Source organism: Salmo trutta, chromosome 3 (genome assembly GCF_901001165.1).
Source record: "Salmo trutta chromosome 3, fSalTru1.1, whole genome shotgun sequence".
Taxonomy (NCBI): domain Eukaryota; kingdom Metazoa; phylum Chordata; class Actinopteri; order Salmoniformes; family Salmonidae; genus Salmo; species Salmo trutta.
Genome location: NC_042959.1, coordinates 21,881,132 through 21,903,875, shown reverse-complemented (window position 1 = coordinate 21,903,875; position 22,744 = coordinate 21,881,132). Strand labels below are relative to the sequence as shown.

Sequence of the window (22,744 nt, the reverse complement as noted above, 5' to 3'; positions counted from 1 at the left end):
GCACCATTCATAGTGGGCGGTCATCATTTTCGCTCCTCTAGGCCCGTTTGGGTATCTCACCATTGCAGAATTTCTACCAAAAGGACAGTTCCCCCCAAGTATAACTGAGTTGGGTTAAGCCGAAAAGCTAATTTGAATCAACTTGGTTTTACAGGCGGACTACACCGCGTGCGCGAGCGTTGCAAAATAAATGTAGATATACATGTTATTCAATTATTGCACCCACACTGCTCCCACGCGCCAACGATCATCTGCGTTGCCAAGGCTAAAATAGAAGTCAGCTCTATTTCTGACGCAGATCGCGCTGCAAGTCCTGCCTCTCCCATCTCCTCATTGGTTTGTAGAAGCAGGTACCCACGGACCATCTCCTCATTGGTTATACCCACGTGGGTGACTGAAAGATGAACGAGGTCAGTGGCGGTAAAGCACCTAATTTCTGAAAGTTGCCAATCGCAATATAAAGTCAAGAGAAGAAAAAGCCTAGAAGGAGAAGAGATGACTAGAAACAATTAGATTTACCGGTTTATGTGTGGATTAATTGGCAGAGTAGAGGACCTTGTTATTTTCCCTGAAATTCACAACTCATTGTTTATATCCCAGGACAAATTAGCTAGCAACCGCAAGCTAGCTGAAAGGACAAATTAGCTAGCAAGTGCAAGCTAGCTAGCTAAATTTCCATCAATGTTTAATGCTTTTCGACCTGTCCCCATATTAATATAATTGGTTCAGGGTTTGGGTTCCATGTTAGGATCTCCAACGGATTAGAAGGGATGAGGGGTGCGACAAGAACAGAAGAGTTGTTGTGAATCAAAGGCTTATTGATAGAAGTGTCTAAGACAATACTTTAATAAACCAAAGAACAACTACGCTAGCAGATGAAATTGGGGTTAGGCATGCAAATAAGCCTGTTGAGCTAATACTGCCTGAACTTTACCCTCTAATGGTCACCAACCGGTCCATCACGATCGACTGGTTGATCTCCAAGGCATTCCTAGTCGTTCAAACATTTTTGTAAAAAACACAATTTTAAAAATGCTAAAAAAATAGTTTTGCACTGCAGGTGCATTTGAATCAGCAGCCCTAGCGCCGGGAAGGCAAAGTGATTCTATTTGGAACCATTTCATGTGTCTGAAGGTAAAACTCCGCCTACCCGGCAGGCCCAGATAGTAACTCAAGTGCACCTATAGGCCTACCGCTGGCCAATCAGATAGCTCAGATAACCGTGTCTTCACAGTTTGCTCGAGCCATAGACTGTAAAAATAATCCTTGAATGCACAGAGAAAATCTAAAACATGTACTCATAATGGGGTCAATCTGGTCATCACAATAAGAGAAGCACACAAAGTAGCTGTGTGATACTGTGAGATTTCAAAATGTTTAAAACCATGACTAGAGAGAGACAACAAATACAGCAAATAACCTGCTGTTTTTATGAGCAAGTTTCTCTTTAAGTTGTTATTCAGCACTTTTTTCAACATTCTTCTAAGCCATAAAATGTGAGTTCTCCCTACCTCCATTTATGCTACATCCAGCACTGCAGCTGCAATGAATGAGTATACTATAGTAAGCTTAGGTTTTTTTATATCGAGGAATATTTAACTTTCTCTGGTCATAGGAGTAACAACATAAATTTCTGCATGAGGCAGAAATATTGCAGTGCGACTTGAGTTTCACCATCAGCTGGAAGACTGTGTTCCCTTTTCTCAGCGGAGGGAAGGAGGGTGGAGGGACGGTGAGAGTCAGCCTCATCGCTGCTCCGTCCCTCCCCTCAGACTGACAATCACATGCATTCCATCAGTCCAATAAAAAAAGAGCTAATTATTATGCTCACTCAGCGGTGCGTCACAAGTGATACAACAAATTGTCCATTACCAGTGTGCTCATATACTTAACTTATTAAAATACAATCTCAGAATTGCTACAGAATTTATTACAATTTGTTAATGTTGCATAGGATTAAGTCATGTAAAAAATAAAACATCTGAGCGGTAGATCTCGGCTTGCATCTCGACTCAGAAAAGGTTGGTGACCACTGCTCTAATACCAACAAGACCATTTGTTGGAATCGCACTGGAACCAGTCCTTATGTAGAAACGTATGTGTGTATAACATTATCACATCACTCTGAACGCGCTGTGTCAAAGAGCAGCAGTGAAGGAGACGCCTAATTTCCTATTCAAATGTCACCTAATCACCATAGGAAAAATAGACAGGGCTTCTCCAAAGACAAAAAGAGCAATTGGATTATACAGTAAGTGTATGTGTTCTATTGCAGATAATGACACACTGTGCAGGTTACTTCAGTGTGTGTGTGTGTGTGTGTGTGTGTGTGTGTGTGTGTGTGTGTGTGTCTTTGTCCCACTGCAGAGGTTCTAGTGCCTCCCTCGGCAGTCTAGAAAGAGTCCAGCTCCCATGAGCCTTCGCTCAGTAAACTAAGAGGCCATCTCAGTCTCAATGCCCCAATTAAAATCATACACGATACTGAGAGATCACGCCACCCATCTTCCCATCTGTTTGACTATCCTGTATGTATGTCTGTCTGGTATAAAGCCAACAATTGACTCATTCGTTTGGAACAATACTGTACGATGACGACCCTAAACTGTTGAATAGGAAAAGAACACAGCGATGCCTGATTCAGAAGTAGGTCTATATTTCTACTCAGCAGCTGGTACACGCCTCAACACTAACTTGAAATGTCCCTTTGTTTATGTGCCCAGAGAAGGAAGCAGCTCACTTTCCTATGATGACAGGCCTATTCTGGGAACAAACCTAACAGGACTTCTGGTGTTGAATAGGAGGAAGAAACATAGATGGGGGGGGGAAACTTTAGTTACATATTGGGATATTATTTTTGACAATATCGAAATATTATTGTTGCGCTATTGGCTGTACCTGCATGAATTAATTTGTTTTTAACACTTATTTCCATGACTGAACAAAACAAATTTTCTCATGGCTCTCTCTTTTCTCTCTGCAGCAGACACATGGTGAGCAATATGTTTGGAACATCAAATAGCAATACACAATATTGAATCGCAATACATATAAAATCGTGAGAATTGCAATACATATCGTATCGGCACTTAAGTATTGTGACATCCCTGGCAGTTCCCAGTCCTAGAAGAACACCCCCATGGTTCAAAACAAAGTTCTGCTTGATGGAAGAGGGTGCTTTTTCTGTCATGTCTTACAGGAAACTAGAATTCCTTCCTGGCTGAAACATTTCCAAACTGTTTGCTGGGATGAGGGTATCATTTAAATCTGTGGCTCAATTTGTGATAAAACCGCAATGATTTCTGACAATGTAAAACTTTACTTCAGTACAAAACAAACTATAATAACAGTAAGAAGCGGACGTCAGCAGCTAATACAAACAAGGTCTCTCTACATCCCACAAAGCAATGGTACATAGCAATAGCAGCATGACCAGTAGACTTCACCTCCAAATCCAGATTAGGATTGAGGATTCAAGTGAAGTGAAGCTAGTGAGGTCAAGACGGAGCATCCCGACTCTCAACCCAAACAATAACAAACTGACTGCTGCCGCTCAGAGGGGAAACGCTTTTAGACAGTGTACAGCTCTGTGGCACCAGGTGTGCTAGCCACTGTAAGGATGGATAATAGAGGTCGACCGATTAATCGGAATGGCCGATTTCAAGTTTTCATAACAATCGGACATCGGTATTTTTGGACATCGATTTGTTTTTTGTTTTTTTACACCTTTATTTAACGAGGCAAGTCAGTTAAGAACACATTCTTATTTTTTAATGATGGCCTAGGAACAGTGGGTTAACTGCCTTGTTCAGGTGCAGAACGACAGATTTTTACCTTGTCAGCTCGGGGATTCAATCTTGCAACCTTACGGTTAACTAGTCCAACGCTCTAACCACCTGTCTTACATTGCACTCCACGAGGAACCTGCCTATTACGCGATTGCAGTAAGAAGCCAAGGTAAGTTGCTAGCTAGCATTAAACTTATCTTATAAACAATCAATCATTATCACTAGTTAAACTAGTAATATCATCAGCCATGTGTAGTTATCTAGCGTGTCATGCGTTGCATATAATCGATGTGGTGCGCGTTCGCGAAAACGGACTGTCGTTGCTCCAACGTGTACCCAACCATAAACATCAATGCCTTTCTTAAAATCAATTTCACAAGTATATATTTTTAAACCTGCATATTTAGTTAATATTGCCTGCTAACATGAATTTCTTTTAACTAGGAAAATTGTATCACTTCTCTTGCAACAGAGTCAGGGTATATGCAGCAGTTTGGGCCACCTGGCTCGTTGCGAACTGTGTGAAGACTATTTCTTCCTAACAAAGACAGCCAACTTCCCCTGTTTGGCGATGATTTAACAAAAGCGCATTTGCGAAAAAAAAGCACAATTGTTGCACGACTGTACCTAACCATAAACATCAATGCCTTTCTTAAAATTAATACACATTTTTAAACCTGCATATTTAGCTAAAAGAAATCCAGGTTAGCAGGCAATATTATCCAGGTCAAATTGTGTCAGTTCTCTTGCGTTCATTGCATGCAGAGTTTGGGCCGCCTGGCTCGTTGCGAACTAATTTGCCAGAATTTTACGTAATCATGACATAACATTGAAGGTTGAGCAATGTAACAGGAATATTGAGACTTAGGGATGCCACCCGTTAGATAAAATACGGAACGGTTCCGTATTTCACTGAAAGAATAAACGTTTGTTTTCGAGATTATAGTTTCCGGATTCGACCATATTAATGACCTAAAGTTCCTATTTCTGTGTGTTATTATGTTATAATTAAGTCTATGATTTGATAGAGCAGTCTGACTGAGCGATGGTAGGCACCAGCAGGCTCGTAAGCATTCATTCAAACAGCACTTTTGTGCATTTTGCCAGCAGCTCTCCGCAATGCTTCAAGCATTGCGCTGTTTATGACTTCAAGCCTATCAACTCCCGAGATTAGGCTGGTGTAACCGATGTGAAATGGCTAGCTAGTTAGCGGGTGCGCGCTAATAGCGTTTCAAGCGTCACTCACTCTGAGACTTGGAGTAGTTGTTTCCCTTGCTCTACATGGGTAACGCTACTTCGAGGGTGGCTGTTGTCGATGTGTTTCTGGTTCGAGCGAGGAGAGGGACGGAAGCTATACTGTTACACTGGCAATACTAAAGTGCCTATAAGAACATCCAATAGTCAAAGGTATATGAAATACAAATCCTATAGAGAGAAATAGTCCTATAATTCCTATAATATCTACAACCTAAAACATCTTACCTGGGAATATTGAAGACTCATGTTAAAAGGAACCACCAGCTTTCATATGTTCTCATGTTCTGAGCAAGGAACTTAAACGTTAGCTTTTTTACATGGCACATATTGCACTTTTACTTTCTTCTCCAACACTTTGTTTTTGCATTATTTAAAGCAAATTGAACATGTTTCATTATTTATTTGAGGCTAAATTGAATTTATTGATGTATTATATTAAGTTAAAATAAGTGTTCATTCAGTATTGTTGTAATTGTCATTATTACAAATAAAAAATAATATATATATTTTTTTTTAAAGAATAAAAAAATAAATGGCTGATTTAATCAGTATCGGCTGTTTTGGTCGTCCAATAATCGGTATCGGCGTTGAAAAATCATAATCGGTCGACCTCTAATGGATATGCTAAAGTGTCATGCTGTTAAACCCGCCCTGATGGAGATTGAGTGAATGCAGTTGCAGCCCCATCTCCTCTGTGTATGTGCGTGTTTGTCGCACTGCAGATTGACATTCTCCTACTCGCCCTCCCTCCCACAGGGTCCACCTCAGGCATGGGACAGGTATGAATGTGCTCCCCAGCCTGATCACAAAGATCGACAAAAATGGTATAGAGGACAGGGAAGCATAGATAACCATTCAGAGAAAAGTAACACACACTCACGTGCATACAAACCACATACAAAGAGACGCATGCACAGTGGATATCCTAGTGCATATCATACAGACAAATGCACAAGCAAAGACAAATACAAAAACAGACACACACACTGGTGTTTTAACCCATCTGTCAATCCCACCTAGGACGACAGGAGTATGCTTCCTAGGCCCAATTCCAATCCCCCTTGGGCTGAACTCTCCCCATAGGCACTTGTAGATCAAAGGATTGGGATTAGCAACATAACAATTAATTCCATCATACCCTCTAATTGGCTACGTGGGATTCTCCTATTGCAATTTAGGCAAATTAAGCTAAATTGTACAAAGTTTCCCCCAGAACTAAACAGAATGTTGCATAATGAAGGGAGAAAATCTGTTGATGGTCAAAAATAAAATCTCCTCAACAGAAGTCTTCCTGCACGATTAAGAAGTTCATAGTTGAAGTTTTAGTCATTAGTTTCTTAGTTTCAGGGCTTTTATCTTTGTGTGAATGGTCGAGACTGTGCAAGCGTGTGTGTCGAGTGTGCCTGTTACCTGTCGCTGGTGAACTAATTGTTGAAACTAGAGTTTTTGCATAAACAACTTGTTATACAGTACCAGTCAAAAGTTTGGACACACCTACTCATTCCAGGGTAACCAAAAAAGTGTCATAAATAAAAAATATATTTAATATTTGAGATTCTTCTAAGTAGCTACCCTTTGTTTTGATGACAGCTTTGCACACTCTTGCCATTCTCTCAACCAGCTTCCTGAGGTATACCTGAATGTATTTCAATTAACAGGTGTGCCTTGTTAACACTTAAATAGCAGAATTAATTTTCTTTAATGCGATTGAGCCAATCAGTTGTGTTGTGACAAGGTAGGGTTGGTATACAGAAGATAGGGCTATCAGTACAGGTCAGTACAGGTGCATCAAAGCTGTGTTCGAGAGACTGAAAAACAGCTTCTATCTCAAGGCCGTCAGACTGTTAAATAGCCATCACTAGCACATAGAGGCTGCTACCTATATACATAGACTTGAAATCACTGGCCACTTTAATAAATGGAACACTCGTCATTCTGTCAACATATCTTGCATTACCCATCTCATATGTATATACTGTTTCCTATACTACTCCACTGTATCTTATTCAAATTCTATGACATTGCTCATCCATATATTTTTATATTCTTAATTCCATTCCTTTACTAGATTTGTGTGTATTGGGTATATGTTGTGTAATTGTTAGATATTACTGCACTGTTGGAGCTAGAAGCACAAGCATTTTGCAACACCTGCAATAACACCTGCTAAACATGTGTATGTGACCAGTAAAATTTGATTTGATTTTGGTAAAAGTCCAAATCCATATTATGTCAAACAAGCAGAGTTGAGACATGAAGGTCAGTCAATCAGGAAAATTTCAAGAACTTTTCTGCAAGTGCAGTCGCAAAGACAATCAAGCGCTGTGATGAAACTGGCTCTCATGAGGACCACCACAGGAAAGGAAGACCCAGAATTGCCTCTGCTGCAGAGGAAAAGTTCATTAGAGTTACCAGCCTCAGAAATTGCAGCCCAAATAAATAAACAGCAACTTTTCAGAGGAGACTGCATGAATCAGGCCTTCATGGTTGAATTGCTGCAAAGAAACCACTACTAAAGGACACCAATAAGAAGAAGAGACTTGCTTGGGCAAAAAATACACGAGCAATGGACTTTAGACCAGTGGAAATCTGTCTTTTGGTCTGATGAGTCCAAATCTCCGATTTTTGGATCCAATCGCTGTGTCTTTGTGAGACGCGGAGTAGGTGAACGGATGATCTCCGCAAGTGTGGTTCCCACCGTGAAGCATGGAAGAGGAGGTGTGATGGAGTGGGGGTGCTTTGCTAGTGACACTGTCAGTGATTTATTTAGAATTCAAGGCACACTTAACCAGAATGGCTACCACATCACTCTGCAGCAATATGCCATCCCATCTGGTTTGCACTTAGTGGGACTATCATTTGTTTTTCACAGGACAATGACCCAACACACCTCCAAGCTGTGTAAAGGTTATTTAACCAAGAAGCAGAGTGATGGAGTGCTGCATCAGATGACCTGGCCACCCGACCTCAACCCAATTGAGATGGTTTTGGATGAGTTGCACCGCAGAGTGAAGGAAAACCAGCCAACAAGTGCTTAGCATATGTGGGAATACCTTCAAGTGTTGGAAAAGCATTTCTAGATGAAGCTGGTTGAAATAATGTCAATAGTGTGCAAAGCTGTCATCAAGGTGGCTACTTTGAAGAATCTAAAATCTAAAATATATTTTGATTTGTTTAACACTTTATTAGTTCCTACATGATTCCATAAGTGTTATTTCATAGTTTGATGTCTTCACTATTAATAGCAAAAATAAAGAAAAACCCTTGAATGAGTAGGTGTGTCCAAACTTTTGACTGGTACTGTACATGATTTGGAAAATCTATTACATTATTTTGAATAAATCCTACTGTATCTTCATCAATAGTATTTTTGTACTGTACTTCATTTAATTGATTAGAGCATTATTGATTGGTTGTTCCACTACTGCAACTAAGGTTTTTCACCAGAAGTGAATAAGCAGAATGTTACGTAATTTGCATAGAACATTTATTTGTCGGCAATGGAAATGAATCAAGAAACTTTTGTTCTCCCATGAACAGCTGAAAATATCTACAGGAAGGCTGATGTTTTTTTTTCATTCTCACACCCACCAACACCCACTGTATGAAGGTTATCTTTAAAACACATAATACTCCCTTCATTATTCAATCCATCCAAACCCAAATAGAACCCTAGCCTCTTCTCTCGATGCACTTATGGCCATCTGTGAGCTATGGATAGGTGTAGCTAAGCAACATGGCCAATAGCTCCATCTTGTCCCCTAACACAGTGTAAATGTTCTCATATTGCTTTTCATATACTTATCCCATCCTTTCAGATCTACAAAAGTGCCTTGGGTTTAGGGCTCGGGGTTGATTAGAGATTTAGAAATGTTTAATCTACTCACTTCCTCTTTCCTAGCAGCTAGTGGTAGGCTTACAGCATGCTTCTGGGTCTTAACTACTCACGCTCATCCACCTAAAGACAACCAGACAAAAACCCCTCAACCCTCTCGGAACTCATCACTCCAGTCTATAGGAAGGGGGAAAACAATGCACCCAACATAGGAGGGCATCATGGAATGTAGTAGTGACAGTTATTCCCACTGTTTGGTCTCTTTGTTCTCTGTCTGTTTCTTACTTTCCCTACCAGGCAGAGACAGAGTGCTCTCACTAAGTCTGGTCCCCCTCTGCCACTTGCAGATTATACAGTGTCTTCTTCCACTAAACTTCATTAGTATAGCATGCCATGCATCTGTAAGAACAAATGTCAAATGTACAGTTGTGGCCAAAAGTTTAGAATGACAAATATTAATTTTCAGAAAGTCTGCTGCCTCAGTTTGTATGATGGCAACTTGCATATACTCCAGAATTGTATGAAGAGTGATCAGATGAATTGCAATTAATTGCAAAGTCCCTCTTTGCCATGCAAATGAACTGAATCCCCCAAAAACATCTCTCTCTGCATTTCAGCCCTGCCACAAAAGGACCAGCTGACATCATGTCAGTGATTCTCTCGTTAACACAGGTGTGAGTGTTGATGAGGACAAGGCTGGATATCACTCTGTCATGCTGATTGAGTTCGAATAACAGACTGGAAGCTTCAAAAGGATGGTGGTGCTTGGAATCATTGTTCTTCCCCTGTCAACCATGGTTACCTGCAAGGAAACACGTGCTGTCATCATTGCTTTGCACAAAAAGGGCTTCACAGGCAAGGATATTGCTGCCAGTAAGATTGCACTTCAATCAACCATTTATCGGATCATCAAGAACTTCAAGTGGAGCGGTTCAATTGCTGTGAAGAAGGCTTCAGGGCGCCCAAGAAAGTCCAGCAAGCGCCAGGACTGTCTCCTAAAGTTGATTCAGCTGCGGGATCGGGGCACCACCAGTACAGAGCTTGCTCAGGAATGGCAGCAGGCACATGTGAGTGCATCTGCACGCACAGTGAGGCAAAGACTTGGAGGATGGCCTGGTGTCAAGAAGGGCAGCAAAGAAGCCACTTCTCTCCAGGAAAAACATCAGGGACAGACTGATATTCTGCAAAAGGTACAGGGATTGGACTGCTGAGGACTGGGGTAAAGTCATTTTCTCTGATGAATCCCCTTTCCAATTGTTATCCAGAAAAAAGCTGCTTGTCTGGAGAAGAGAAGGTGAGCACTACCATCAGTCCTGTGTCATGCCAACAGTAAAGCATCCTGAGACCATTCATGTGTGGGGTTGCTTCTTAGCCAAGGGAGTGGGCTCACACACAACTTTGCCTAAGAACACAGCCATGAATAAAGAATGGTACCAACACACCCTCCGAGAACAACTTCTCCCAACCATCCAGGAACCGCTTGGTGACGAACAATGCTTTTCCAGCATGATGGAGCACCTTGCCATAAGGCAAAAGTGATAACTAAGTGGCTCGGGGAACAAAACATTGATATTTTGGGTCCATGGCCAGGAAACTCCCCAGACCTTAATCCCATTGAGAACCTGCGGTCAATCCTCAAGAGACAGGTGGAAAAACAAAACCCCACCAATTCTGACAAACTCCAAGCATTGATTATGCAAGAATGGGCTGCCATCAGTCAGGATGTGGCCCAGAAATTAATTGACAGCATGCCAGGGCGGATTGCAGAGGTCTTGAAAAAGAAGGGTCAACACTGCAAATATTGACTCTTTGCATCAACTTCATGTAATTGTCAATGAAAGCCTTTGACACTTATGAAATGCTTGTAATTATACTTCAGTATTCCATAGTAACATCTGACAAAAATATCTAAAGACTGAAGCAGGAAATTAATATTTGTGTCATTCTCAAAACTTTTGGCCACGACTGTATGCAGATAGATGATAAGGGATGGGCATGGTTGTTGCTCTGCACTTTTCATTCATTTAAAACCATGGTCCAAATTAAGAAGACATTTGGGGGAACCTTTTCCCTCCATTGTTTTAAGAATCATCTCCACGTTCATCGACCAACAGTGAACCCAAGCACGGAACAAATAAAGTGTAATTCCTCAGATTTCCTGATAAATGATTAAATAGTGTATGAGTGGAGCTGCGTGGTGACTTATTTTCAGAAATCAGAGTTTAATTGAGTTAGTAAATCAAATTTTCATTATCAACACATAGCCTATCATAACAACCCCACTGTATCAATGCTCTCAGAATATTTGCCTATTACAAACAGTGATATCTTCTGAATGGTATCACCCAATGACAAGTGGATGATATCAGGGCACCCGAGTGGTGTAGCGGTCTAAATCACTGCATCTCAGTGCAAGAGGCGTCACTACAGTCCCTGGTTTGAAACCAAGCTGTATCACATCCGGCTGTGTTTGGGAGTTCATTGGGCCAGCGTCGTCCAGGTTTGGCCGGTGTAGGCCGTCATTGTAAATAAGAATTTGTTCTTAACTGACTTGCCTACTTAAATAAAGGTTAAATAAAAATAATACAAAATATCACATTCCATTTCAGCCTGTCACAATAGAATACACTCACAGTATTGTTGCAGAAGGTAACGCAACATGCCCATGCTGAGTGAGAGAAGGGATAAAAGACAAATGTCAAAATAAAGCACTGAGCAAGAAAAAAGTATGGTTATTCAAGAGGGAAGAAATATCCAACCATTTCCAACCAGCATACCTGAACCCTCTCTAATTTGTTTGATGTGTGCGTGTAACATTGTGTGATTCAATTCATGTCAATAGAATTCAATTTAATATTGATGTTTGTCTAAAGTCAATTGAAATATGTTGATAAAAATATCTAATCATATCAGCATTTCATTCCCTTATCTACTTTGTGGAAAGTAAGGTGTTTTCATTTGAGCAACCTTGAGATGAGTGATTTCATTCCACCATTCAGTGGGAGGTGTCAAATGGTTGACCAACATAGTCATTGGCTAGGAAAAACCCTGTGACTATAGTTAATCAGCACAACAACTGTTTATGCCCTCATCAAAGAGCTGTCTGTCTGGAACTCAAGAGTAGACTTAACACTCACTGCCAGTGGCTCCTGACCAATTCTGCTAATTTGTGTGCTTTTTTTACACTGATCTGAATTTTTTATTTTACACAATGTCTCTGCCATAATTTCCTACGACCAGAAACAGCTTCTGGACATCACAATAGCCATCAGTAACCTTGTTCACACACACCCACACATTAGAGGTCGACCGATTATGATTTTTCAATGCCGATGCCGATTATTGGAGGACCAAAAAATCCAATAACGATTAATCGGACGATTTTTTTATTTATTTGTAATAATGACAATTACAACAATACTGAATGAACACTTATTTTAACTTAATATAATACATAAATAAAATCAATTTAGCCTCAAATAAATAATGAAACATGTTCAGTTTGGTTTAAATAATGCAAAAACAAAGTGTTGGAGAAGAAAGTAAAAGTGCAATATGTGCCATGTAAAAAAGCTAACGTTTAAGTTCCTTGCTCAGAACATGAGAACATATGAAAGCTGGTGGTTCCTTTTAACATGAGTCTTCAATATTCCCAGGTAAGATGTTTTAGGTTGTAGATATTATAGGAATTATAGGACTATTTCTCTCTATACGATTTGTATTTCATATACCTTTGACTATTGGATGTTCTTATAGGCACTTTAGTATTGCCAGTGTAACAGTATAGCTTCTGTCCCTCTCCTCGCTCCTACCTGGGCTCATACCAGGAACACATCGACAACAGCCACCCTCGAAGCAGCGTTACTCATGCAGAGCAAGGGGAACAACTACTCCAAGTCTCAGAGCGAGTGACGTTTGAAACGTTATTAGCGCGCACCCGGTTAACTAGCTAGCCATTTCACATCGGTTGCACCAGCCTAATCTTGGTAGTTGATAGGCTTGAAGTCAAACAGCGCAATGCTTGAAGAATTGCTTAGGGCTGCTGGCAAAACGCACAAAAGTGCTGTTTGAATGAATGCTTATGAGCCTGCTGGTGCCTACCACCGCTCAGTCAGACTGCTCTATCAAATATCAAATCATAGACTTAATTATAATATAATAAACACACAGAAATACGAGCCTTAGGTCATTAATATGGTCGAATCCGGAAACTATAATCTCGAAAACAAAACGTTTATTTTTTCAGTGAAATACGGAACTGTTCCGTATTTTATCTAACGGGTGGCATCCCTAAGTCTAAATATTCCTGTTACATTGCACAACCTTCAATGTTGTGTCATAATTACGTAAAATTCTGGAAAATTAGTTCGCAACGAGCCAGGCGGCCCAAACTGTTGCATATACCCTGACTCTGCGTGCAATGAACGCAAGAGAACTGACACAATTTCACCTGGTTAATATTGCCTGCTAACCTGGATTTCTTTTAGCTAAATATGCAGGTTTAAAAATATATACTTCTGTGTATTGATTTTAAGAAAGGCATTGATGTTTATGGTTAGGTGCAGTCGTGCAACGATTGTGCTTTTTTTGCAAATGCACTTTTGTTAAATCATCCCCCGTTTGGCGAAGTTGGCCATCTTTGTTAGGAAGACATTTTTATTTTATCTTTAACTCTGCATTGTTGGAAAATGACCCGTAAGTAAGCATTTTGCTGTTAGTCTATGACTGTTGTTTACGAAGCATGTGACAAATAACATTTTATTTGATTTAGTTTAGAACAGGGGTTTCCAAACATTTCTAGCATGAGAGCTACTTTAAAAAGAAATGTAACGTGGTGAGCTACTCATGTTTTTCTAACTTTCAAATAGGCTAAATCTTCTCTTCTCCTCTCCCCTGCAACTCTTCCCCAGGTCCTTAATGTAAAAGAGAAAGTACTGCACTAGGTTCTAACATACCTGGTAAAATAATGGTTAATAAACAACTACGTGTTTTTCACTCTTAAAATTATGATTGTTCATATAGAAACAACATTGGATGTTCTGAGTCCATGCAATGTTGAAATCACAGAAGAAATTTTATTTAGGTCTGGTTGAAAACGAAAAGAAAAGATTTAGAATTTAATTCCCCCTTTAACTTTTTAAAAATGATTGAACTTTTATTTTACACTGTACAACATAAATAAACATTTAGTTGAATTGCGCATCTGGCCATTTAATTGTGCATCTAACAATTGAGGAATATGCTTCTAATGTGCCGGTCTAGCAATGGTTCTGTACTGCTACTGCTCATTTCATGGCAAAGTTCGCAAATAACATAATAGATACAAATGATGTACCTACTCATGATAAACTTCTGCCAGGTAAGGCAACTTTGGCGCAGACATAGGGCTGCCTCGCTTCTAGTTCTTAGGAAACTTTGCAGTATTTAGTTTTTTATGTATTATTTCTTACATTGTTAGCCCAGAAAATGTTGTGTTATTATATACAGCCGGAAAGAACTATTGGACATCAGAGCGGCGGTGACTCACCAGCACTACCAGCATTATGACCAGGAATACGACTTTCACAAAGCAGATCCTTTGTTCGCGCCACCCAGGGCAATTAAACTGATTCAAGAGGCCGACCCAAAACAAGGAGAGGTACATGATACCTGAACTATTCTTTCCAGAGAGACATCAGGGATTGTAATATACTCTGTTTCACGGAAACATGGCTCTCTCGGGATATACTGTCAGAGTCTGTCCCGCCACCTGGATTCTCAGTTCATCGTGCCGACAGGAATAAACCTCTCTCTGGGAAGAAGAAGGGCAGGGGTGTATGTTTCATGATTAATGACTCATGGTGTAAATTGTAATAACATACCGCAACTCAATCCTTTTGTTCACCCGACCTAGAATACCTCACACTAAAATGCAGACCGTATTATCTCCTAAGGTCATTTTCTTCGGTTATAGTCACAGCTGTGTATATCCCCCCTCAAGCCGATACCATGACGGCCCTCAAGGAACTTCACTGAACTTTATGCAAACTGGGAACCATATATCCTGAGGCTGCATTCATTGTAGCTGGGGACTTTAACAAAGTAAATTTGAGGAAAAGGCTGCCTAAATTCTGTCAGCATATCGACTGTAGTACTCGCGCTGCTAAAACACTCGACCACTGTTACTCCAACTTCCAGGATGCATACAAGGCCCTCCCACGCCCTCCGTTCGGGAAATCTGACTATGACCCCATTTTGATCCTCCCTTCCTATAGGTAGAAACTCAAACAGTAAGTACCTGTGCTAAAGACTATTCAACGCTGGTCTGACCAATCGGAATCCACACTTTAAGATTGTTTTGATCACGAGGTCTGGGATATGCTAAAAAAGTACTGTGTCCTCTCCTTCTCCGTGGCCGACGTGAAAAAGACATTTAAACATGTTAACCCTCGCAAGGTTGCTGGCCCAGACGGAATTCCTAGCCACGTCCTCAGAACATGCGCAGACCAGCTGGCTGGTGTGTTTACGGACATATTCAATCTCTCCCTATCCCAGTCTGCTGTCCCCACATGCTTCAAGATGGCCACCATTGTTCTTGTACCCATGAATGAAAAGTTAACTGATCTATATGACTATCGCCCCATAGCACTCACTTCTGTCATCATGAAGGGCTTTGAGAGACTAGTCAAGGATCATATCACCTCCACCTCACCGGTCACCCTAGACCCACTGCAATTTGCTTACCGCCCCAATAGGTCCACAGACAATGCAATCGCCATCACACTGCACACTGCCCTATCCCATCTGGACAAGATGAATACCTATGTAAGAATGCTGTTCATTGACTATAGCTCAGCATTCAACACCATAGTACCCTCGAAGCTCATCATTAAGCTTGAGGCTACGGGTCTGAACCCCACCCTGTGCAATTGGGTCCTGGACTTCCTGATGGGCCGCCCCCAGGTGGTGACGGTAGGAAACAAAACCTCCACTTCGCTGATCCTAAACACTGGGGCCCCACAAGGATGCATGCTCAGCCCCCTCCTGTACTCCCTGTTCACCCATGACTGCGTGGCCAAGCACACCTCCAACTCATCAAGTTTGCAGACGACACAACAGTAGTAGGCTTGATTACCAATGATGAGACAGCCTACAGGGAGGTAACCTCTCACTCAATGTCAACAAAACAAAGGAGATGATCGTGGGCTTCAGGAAACAACAGAGGTAGCATCCCCCTATCCACATCGATGGGACAGCAGTGGAGAAGGTGGAAAGTTTTAAGTTCTTCGGCATACACATCACTGAAATGGTCCACCCACACAGACTGTGAGGTGAAAAAGGCGCAACAGCGCCTCTTCAACCTTAGGAGGCTGAAGAAATTTGGCTTGTCACATAAAACCCTCACAAACTTTTACAGATGCACAATTGAGAGCATCCTGTCGGGCTGTATCACCACCTGGTATGGCAACTGCACCTCCCACAACCGCAGGGCTCTCCAGAGGGTGGTGCAGTCTGCACAATGCATCACCGGAGGACAACTACCTGCCATCCAGGACACCTACAGCACCGAATGTCACAAGAAGGCCAAAAAGATCATCAAGAACAACAACCACCTGAGCCACTGCCTGTTCACCCTGCTATCATCCAGAAGGCGAGGTCAGTACAGGTGCATCAAAGCTGGGACCGAGAGACTGAAAAACAACTTCTATCTCAAGGCCATCAGATTATTAAATAGCCATCACTAGCACAGAGAGGCTGCTACCTACAGTGGGGAGAACAAGTATTTGATAACCTGCAAAATCGGCAGTGTTTCCTACTTACAAAGCATGTAGAGGTCTGTAATTTTTTATCATAGGTACACTTCAACTGTGAGAGACGGAATCTAAAACAAAAATCCAGAAAATCACATTCTATGATTTTTAAGTAATTAATTTGCATTTTATTGCGTGACATAAGTATTTGATACAGAAAATTACAGACCTCTACATGCTTTGTAAGTAGGAAAACCTTGAAAATCGGCAGTGTATCAACTACTTGTTCTCCCCACTGTATATACACAGACTTGAAATCATTGGCCACTTTAATAAATGGAACACTAGTCACTTTAATAATGTTTACATATCTTGTATTACTCATCTCATATGTATATACTGTATTCTATACTATTCTACTGTATCTTAGTCTATTCCACTCTGACACTGACATTGCTCGTCCATATATTTATATATTCTTAATTCCATTCCTTTACTTAGATTTGTGTGTATTTGGTATATGTTGTGAAATTGTTAGATAGTGCAGCAATATCTAACAAGTAATGTCGGAACTAGAAGCACAAGCATTTCACTACACCCGCAATAACATCTGCTAAACATGTGTATGTGACCAATAATATTTGATTTGATTTGCAGTTAACATTTAATTGAGAAGGTTTTGGGGAAAGTATTTCTGTCAACCCACAAGAAGGTTATCACAACTGGCTACACACTGAGTGATAGACAAACATGCGCACCACACATACAGACAGGAACAATATTGCTGGAAATGAATTGGCAGATATTGTGTTAGGTTTGGCTTTTTAAGCCAATAGTGGCTAACCAGGGGTGGGATAATATCAATGCTGTGTTGATTAGATAGTAGCTGGTAGCTTGAGGTGTCTGATAACTGTGAGATTTGTTAATGACAGTTTGTGGTGGAACACGTGAAAATTGCATGTACAGTGCCTTCGGGAAGTATTCAGACCCCTTGACTTTTTCCACATTTTGTTACGTTACAGCCTTATTATAAAATGTATTAAACAAAACATTTTTCTCAGCAATCTACACGCAATACCCCATAATGACAAAGCGAAAACTGGTTCAGACATTTTTGCAAATGTATTACAAATAAAAAACAGAAATACCTTAGTTACATAAGAATTCAGAACCTTTGCTAGTTCGAAATTGAGTTCAGGTGCATCCTGTTTCTATTGATCATCCTTGAGATGTTTCTACAACTTGGAGTCCACCTGAGGTAAATTAAATTGATTGGACATGATTTGGAAAAGCAAAATGTAAGAGCAAAAATCAAGCCATGAGGTTGAAAGGAATTGTCTGTAGCACTCCGGGACAGGATTGTGTCGAAGCACAGATGTGGGGAAGTGTACATAAAAATTATGCAGCATTGAAGGTCCCCAATTGGGGGAGAAGGGCCTTGGTCTGGGAGGTAACCAAGAACCCGATGGTCACTATGACAGAGCTCTAGAGTTCCTCTGTGGAGATGGTTGTCCTTCTGGAAGGTTCACCCATCTCTACAGCACTCCACCAATCAGGGCTTTATGGTAGTGGCCAGACAGAAGCCACTACTCAGTAAAAGGCACATGACAGCCTGCTTGGAGTTTGCCAAAAGACTCTCCGACCATAAGAAACAAGATTCTCTGGTCTGATGAAATAAAGATTAAACTCTTTGGCCTGAATGCCAAGAGTCACGTTGGGAGGAAACCTGGCACCATCCCTACGGTGAAGCATGGTGGTGGCAGCATCATGTGTCGAAGAAAAGAGGAACGGAGCAAAGTACAGAGAGATCCTTGATGAAAACCTGCTCCAGAGCGAAGGTTCACCTTCCAACTGGACAACGACCCTAAGCACACAGCCAAGACAACGCAGGAGTGGTTTCGGGACAAGTCTCTGAATGTCATTAAGTGGCCCAGCCAGAGCCCGGACTTGAACACAATCTAACATCTCTGGAGACACCTAAAAATAGCTGTGCAGCAAAGCTCTCCATCCAACCTGACAGAGCTTGAGAGGATCTGCAGAGAAGGGAGAATCTCCCCAAATACAGGTGTGCCAAGCTTGTAGTGTCATACCCAAGAAAACTAGAGGCTGTAATCGCTGCCAAATGTGCTTCAACAAAGTACTGAGGAAAAGGTCTGAATACTTATGTAAATATGATATTTCTGGGGGAATTTTTAATCCATTTGCCAAAATTTTGAAAAACCTGTTTTTGGTTTTTCATTATGGGGTATTGCGTGTAGATTGATAGGGAAAAAAATATATTCAATAAATTTTAGAATAAGGTTGTAACGTAACAAAATGTGGGAAAAGTCAAGGGTTCTTTCGAAATGCACTGTAGTTTTAGAATTATTTACAGGGTTAATCATAGGTGGTCTGCAAGCTACTGGTAGCTCGCGATCGACCTGTTGGAGACCCCTTGTTTATAACTATAAGCTTGTTCATTAGCATATACGTTTAGATCAAGTTTAGAAATCTGCAACAAACAGTTAATACATTGGTTGGTATGGTGTTCCATCAAGTATACTGTAATGTCCAGTGTTACTGTCAGAGCAATCCAAGGCCAAACACTCAGAAACGGCTAAGAAATATACTCATGGCTGACAAATTAAGCCTAGAAATGAAACCTTCTTAATTTACCTGATAGTGGGCTTGGCTCTTGTTTGTTTCCTTCAAAACCAGTGATCTGTATCAACTCTCAATGCCTCCAAGGGGACCCAGTGTCAGACACCAGGTGTATGTGGGTAAGGTGAGCAGTCCCCTTGAGAGGACAGAGAACGACCTGTCTAACTGTTGTTTATGCCCTCCTCTCATTCAACTGTGTGGCTCATTATCAGTCATAGGAGACAGGGCCAGTAATGGCTGCTTTAAACTAGGTTGACTACCCATGCATAACAAATGTGATAAAAGTGTCTGCTAAATGGCATATATTATTATATTAACATGCTACAACAATAATGGTGTAAGCTCAAAACAATACATATGGTGATAAAGTACACAAACTTCTGATAAAGTACATGTCTGTGGGGGTTAAAGGCTGAAAGGGTGAAATGGATAGACTATTATCATCTACAGTTTTTAAAATAAGTGTCTAGAATAGAAACTAATGCCTCAAAGTTATTTCACGTAGGCCTAGTTTACCAAGCTTAGTTCACATCACAACAACCTAAAACAATGTGTTGAATAGAACAATGTAACAGCTAATCACAGTCTAACAAAGCCAAGTGCAACGCGGCCAGTGAATGCCGTGATTTCAATTCTCACAGAACAAAAACCCGTTTGTGCGATTATTGTCCGACAAGCTCGCAATGAGGCAAAAAAAAAAGATCCATTCCAGATGATGCATTCTTTGTTTTCAACCAAACGCGCACCCAGCTCCACAGCAGAGGCTACTGTTCGTAGGGCAATAGGGATGACGAATTTGCGTCACTTATTCAACAGGTGACTTGGCAATAAAACCGGTTAGCATGGTTTACTGTGCGTTTGTGACATAATAATATGATAACGTGACGGGGCTTTAGACTTTTAGGCAAATTACAAGTCTGTAAATTGTAGGCCTATTTGGTCATTCTGCAGTCTAATAACGTGCCGTATGAGTTTGATAAGGACAGTGACTCACCTCAATCCATTTCTGCGCTTCTAGAAACGCGGGCTCCGAGGCCGATTCGGAGAGGGGATGTCGCTGGTGTGGTTGTCCTCTATCTGCAGCGGGACTTGCCATTTGCAAAGCTGCTCAGTGTTAAAATAGACCAACAATAAATCTACAACTGTAGGCTGTTGGAAAATCCCCAGGCTACAGCCTCAGCACCTGACGGTGAAAACCCGATAATGCCGTTTATTTATTTTTACTTGACTTGCTGTGTAGTCAGTCTCCCCCACTCTCCTTCGGTCTATGTCTCAAACCTCCAGTACTGCACGTGCAGCTACCCCCTGTAACTCCCGTGTGGCCTACTGGGACTGTGGACGGAGTCGCCTCGCTCGCACCGCAATATGAATTGCATCAATGGCTAAAAATACACGGAGCAGCGCTGCTGTGCGGTCAGCCAATGCAAAGACAGCAAGCAATTCCATCAGCCACTCCTGATCACACAGCCAGCTTCCCGACAGCAGCAACACAGAGCAGTGGAAGAGAATTATCATTGGGTGTGTTCGAGCAGTACGCCTAACGAAGGCGAGTGAAGTTGGGGGAGGTGCATCTGTAATAGCCGAAAGACGGACACTGCAAGGCTCAGATGAACATGTCAGTGTCAACATAGCTGCAATTTTTATTTAAAAAAAAATATTTATAGATGTCAAAATAAACTTTTCTATACTCTCATATCACACACTTACAAACTGAAAACATAACGTTTGTACAATTAATTGGTTAGGAAGCGGTCTCAAATATCACTTTTATTTGTGTTCCCTGTTGCTTTTAGAATAACAGCAAAGCTGGTTCCTGTTTCAGTCCCTTCTTTTACTCTCCTAATGATCAGTTGACAAATAGTCCCTCCCACAATGCAGGTGATCGTTGCCTGGTGCAGTTGGTGAGGAGCAACTGCAGCGATATAAGGATGCACTATGCAGAATTCACTCCTCCATTTCCTGGTTGCTAAAATTGTAATGGTTGGCCTAATTTCAGTTTATGTGACAAAACAAGCAAGTATAGCATAGAGAATCATTGTACCATCTAAACTGCTGTGAATATTGTTTTTCATCAGTGGCGTGTATTCATGGATGCCAAGGGAAGCCAGGCTTCCCCAAATATTTGACCAAACCCCCCCCCCCCCCCCCCCAAAAAACATGTATTTCTTCTCTCTCTGTGTTTTTAGAATTTTCTGTAAATTCGCAAGTGGCTAAATCTCACCGGAGAAATCATCTGAGCGAGGGAAACACCACCCCTCTCAGTACGTGTAGCCCATGTCTCTGATGCTGTCTGGACCAAAAGATTATGACATGTTGCGGCTGTAGCGTTTGATTGATTGATGCCAGCAAGCATTTGGCTTCCCTTGATTAAAAAATTATTAAAGAATGAGCTGAGCTCAACTGTGGGTTGTCCTGGTGTAGCAAAACTCCCCCCAAGGGAAACCAGTTTGGATTTGGCATCACACCAATCAAATCACATCCTAAGCAAAACATAATTTTAGTATTTGGTCCGCTTGTGTTGATGTCATGCAGTAGCTAGCTCGCTAAATCAGCTTTTTCCTCAGCCATGGATGAAGATGGGGATTTGGACTTGTGGTTTTGACATAATTCTCAGTACAGGCCAATGATTATGATGGCGATTCTGATTAATATGTCGTGCCACTGGCCCGGGAGGTTTGAAGTTCAATATTTAGTCTAGATGTAGCCTAGCCCTCTTAGTCTCACGTTAACTAGCTAGCTAACTTAGCTGGTTCATTGTTGCCCATGCAAGGAAGTTAGGCTCGCAAGCAATTTAGCTAGATAGCCTATGACAACAAAAACTAAAAGCGTACTGTATGACAGAGCCATAGACTGTTTTGCCAACATGAAAGAAAGGAGGATGGCATTGGCGTTGAGCTAGTCTTCAAGTACGGTGATTCCAACATTTATTTTTGCACACACACATACACACACACACAGAAGATGGTACTAGAGGGGATGGCGGCCGTTTTATTGTCTCTAAACCAACCAAGCTATTTTGTTAGTTTTTTCACCTTATTTGTAACTTTTTTTGTACATAATGTTGCTGCTTATTTTATACATAATGTCTCTTATAACTGAAAAGTGCTTCTGGACATCAGAACAGCGATTACACACCTTGAACTGGACAAAGAATTTTTCTTTAATGAGTTGGACGAGAGGAATTTACTCCAGACACCCGAACAGGCCCTCATCCCCGTCATTCGCAGGAGAAAGAGACGGAGGTTTCGGAAGGAGATCGGGGTGCCTTGTGAGGATCCGGCGACGAGTGGCTAATCTGCCTTTGCCATATGTCCTATTGGCCAACATACAATCGCTGGATAATATAGTGGACAAACTACAAGCATGTATATCCTACCAACGTGACATTTAAAAACTGTAATATCTAATATTTCACCGAGTCGTAGCTGAACGACGACATGAATAACGAACAGCTGGTGGGTTATACACTATCGGCAGGATAGAACAGCAGCCTGGTA

At 41.3% G+C, this 22,744-nt stretch overlaps 1 protein-coding gene across 8 annotated transcripts in view; it reads right to left on the bottom strand.

Annotated features, from left to right (window-relative positions):
* The window catches only part of limch1b (LIM and calponin homology domains 1b), a 152,899-nt gene extending 132,127 nt beyond the window's left edge, over nt 1–20,772 (bottom strand). For 4 of the 8 annotated variants that reach the window (XM_029726610.1, XM_029726623.1, XM_029726627.1 and 1 more), the window contains exon 1: nt 20,242–20,772. In XM_029726610.1, coding sequence (XP_029582470.1) covers nt 20,242–20,343 — 102 coding nt within the window. In that variant the 5' untranslated portion in view covers nt 20,344–20,772. The remainder of the gene's footprint in view (nt 1–20,241) is intronic. The other 4 variants (XM_029726631.1, XM_029726645.1, XM_029726639.1 and 1 more) reach the window with 1 other exon arrangement.
* Nucleotides 20,773–22,744: the final 1,972 nt, after the last annotated feature.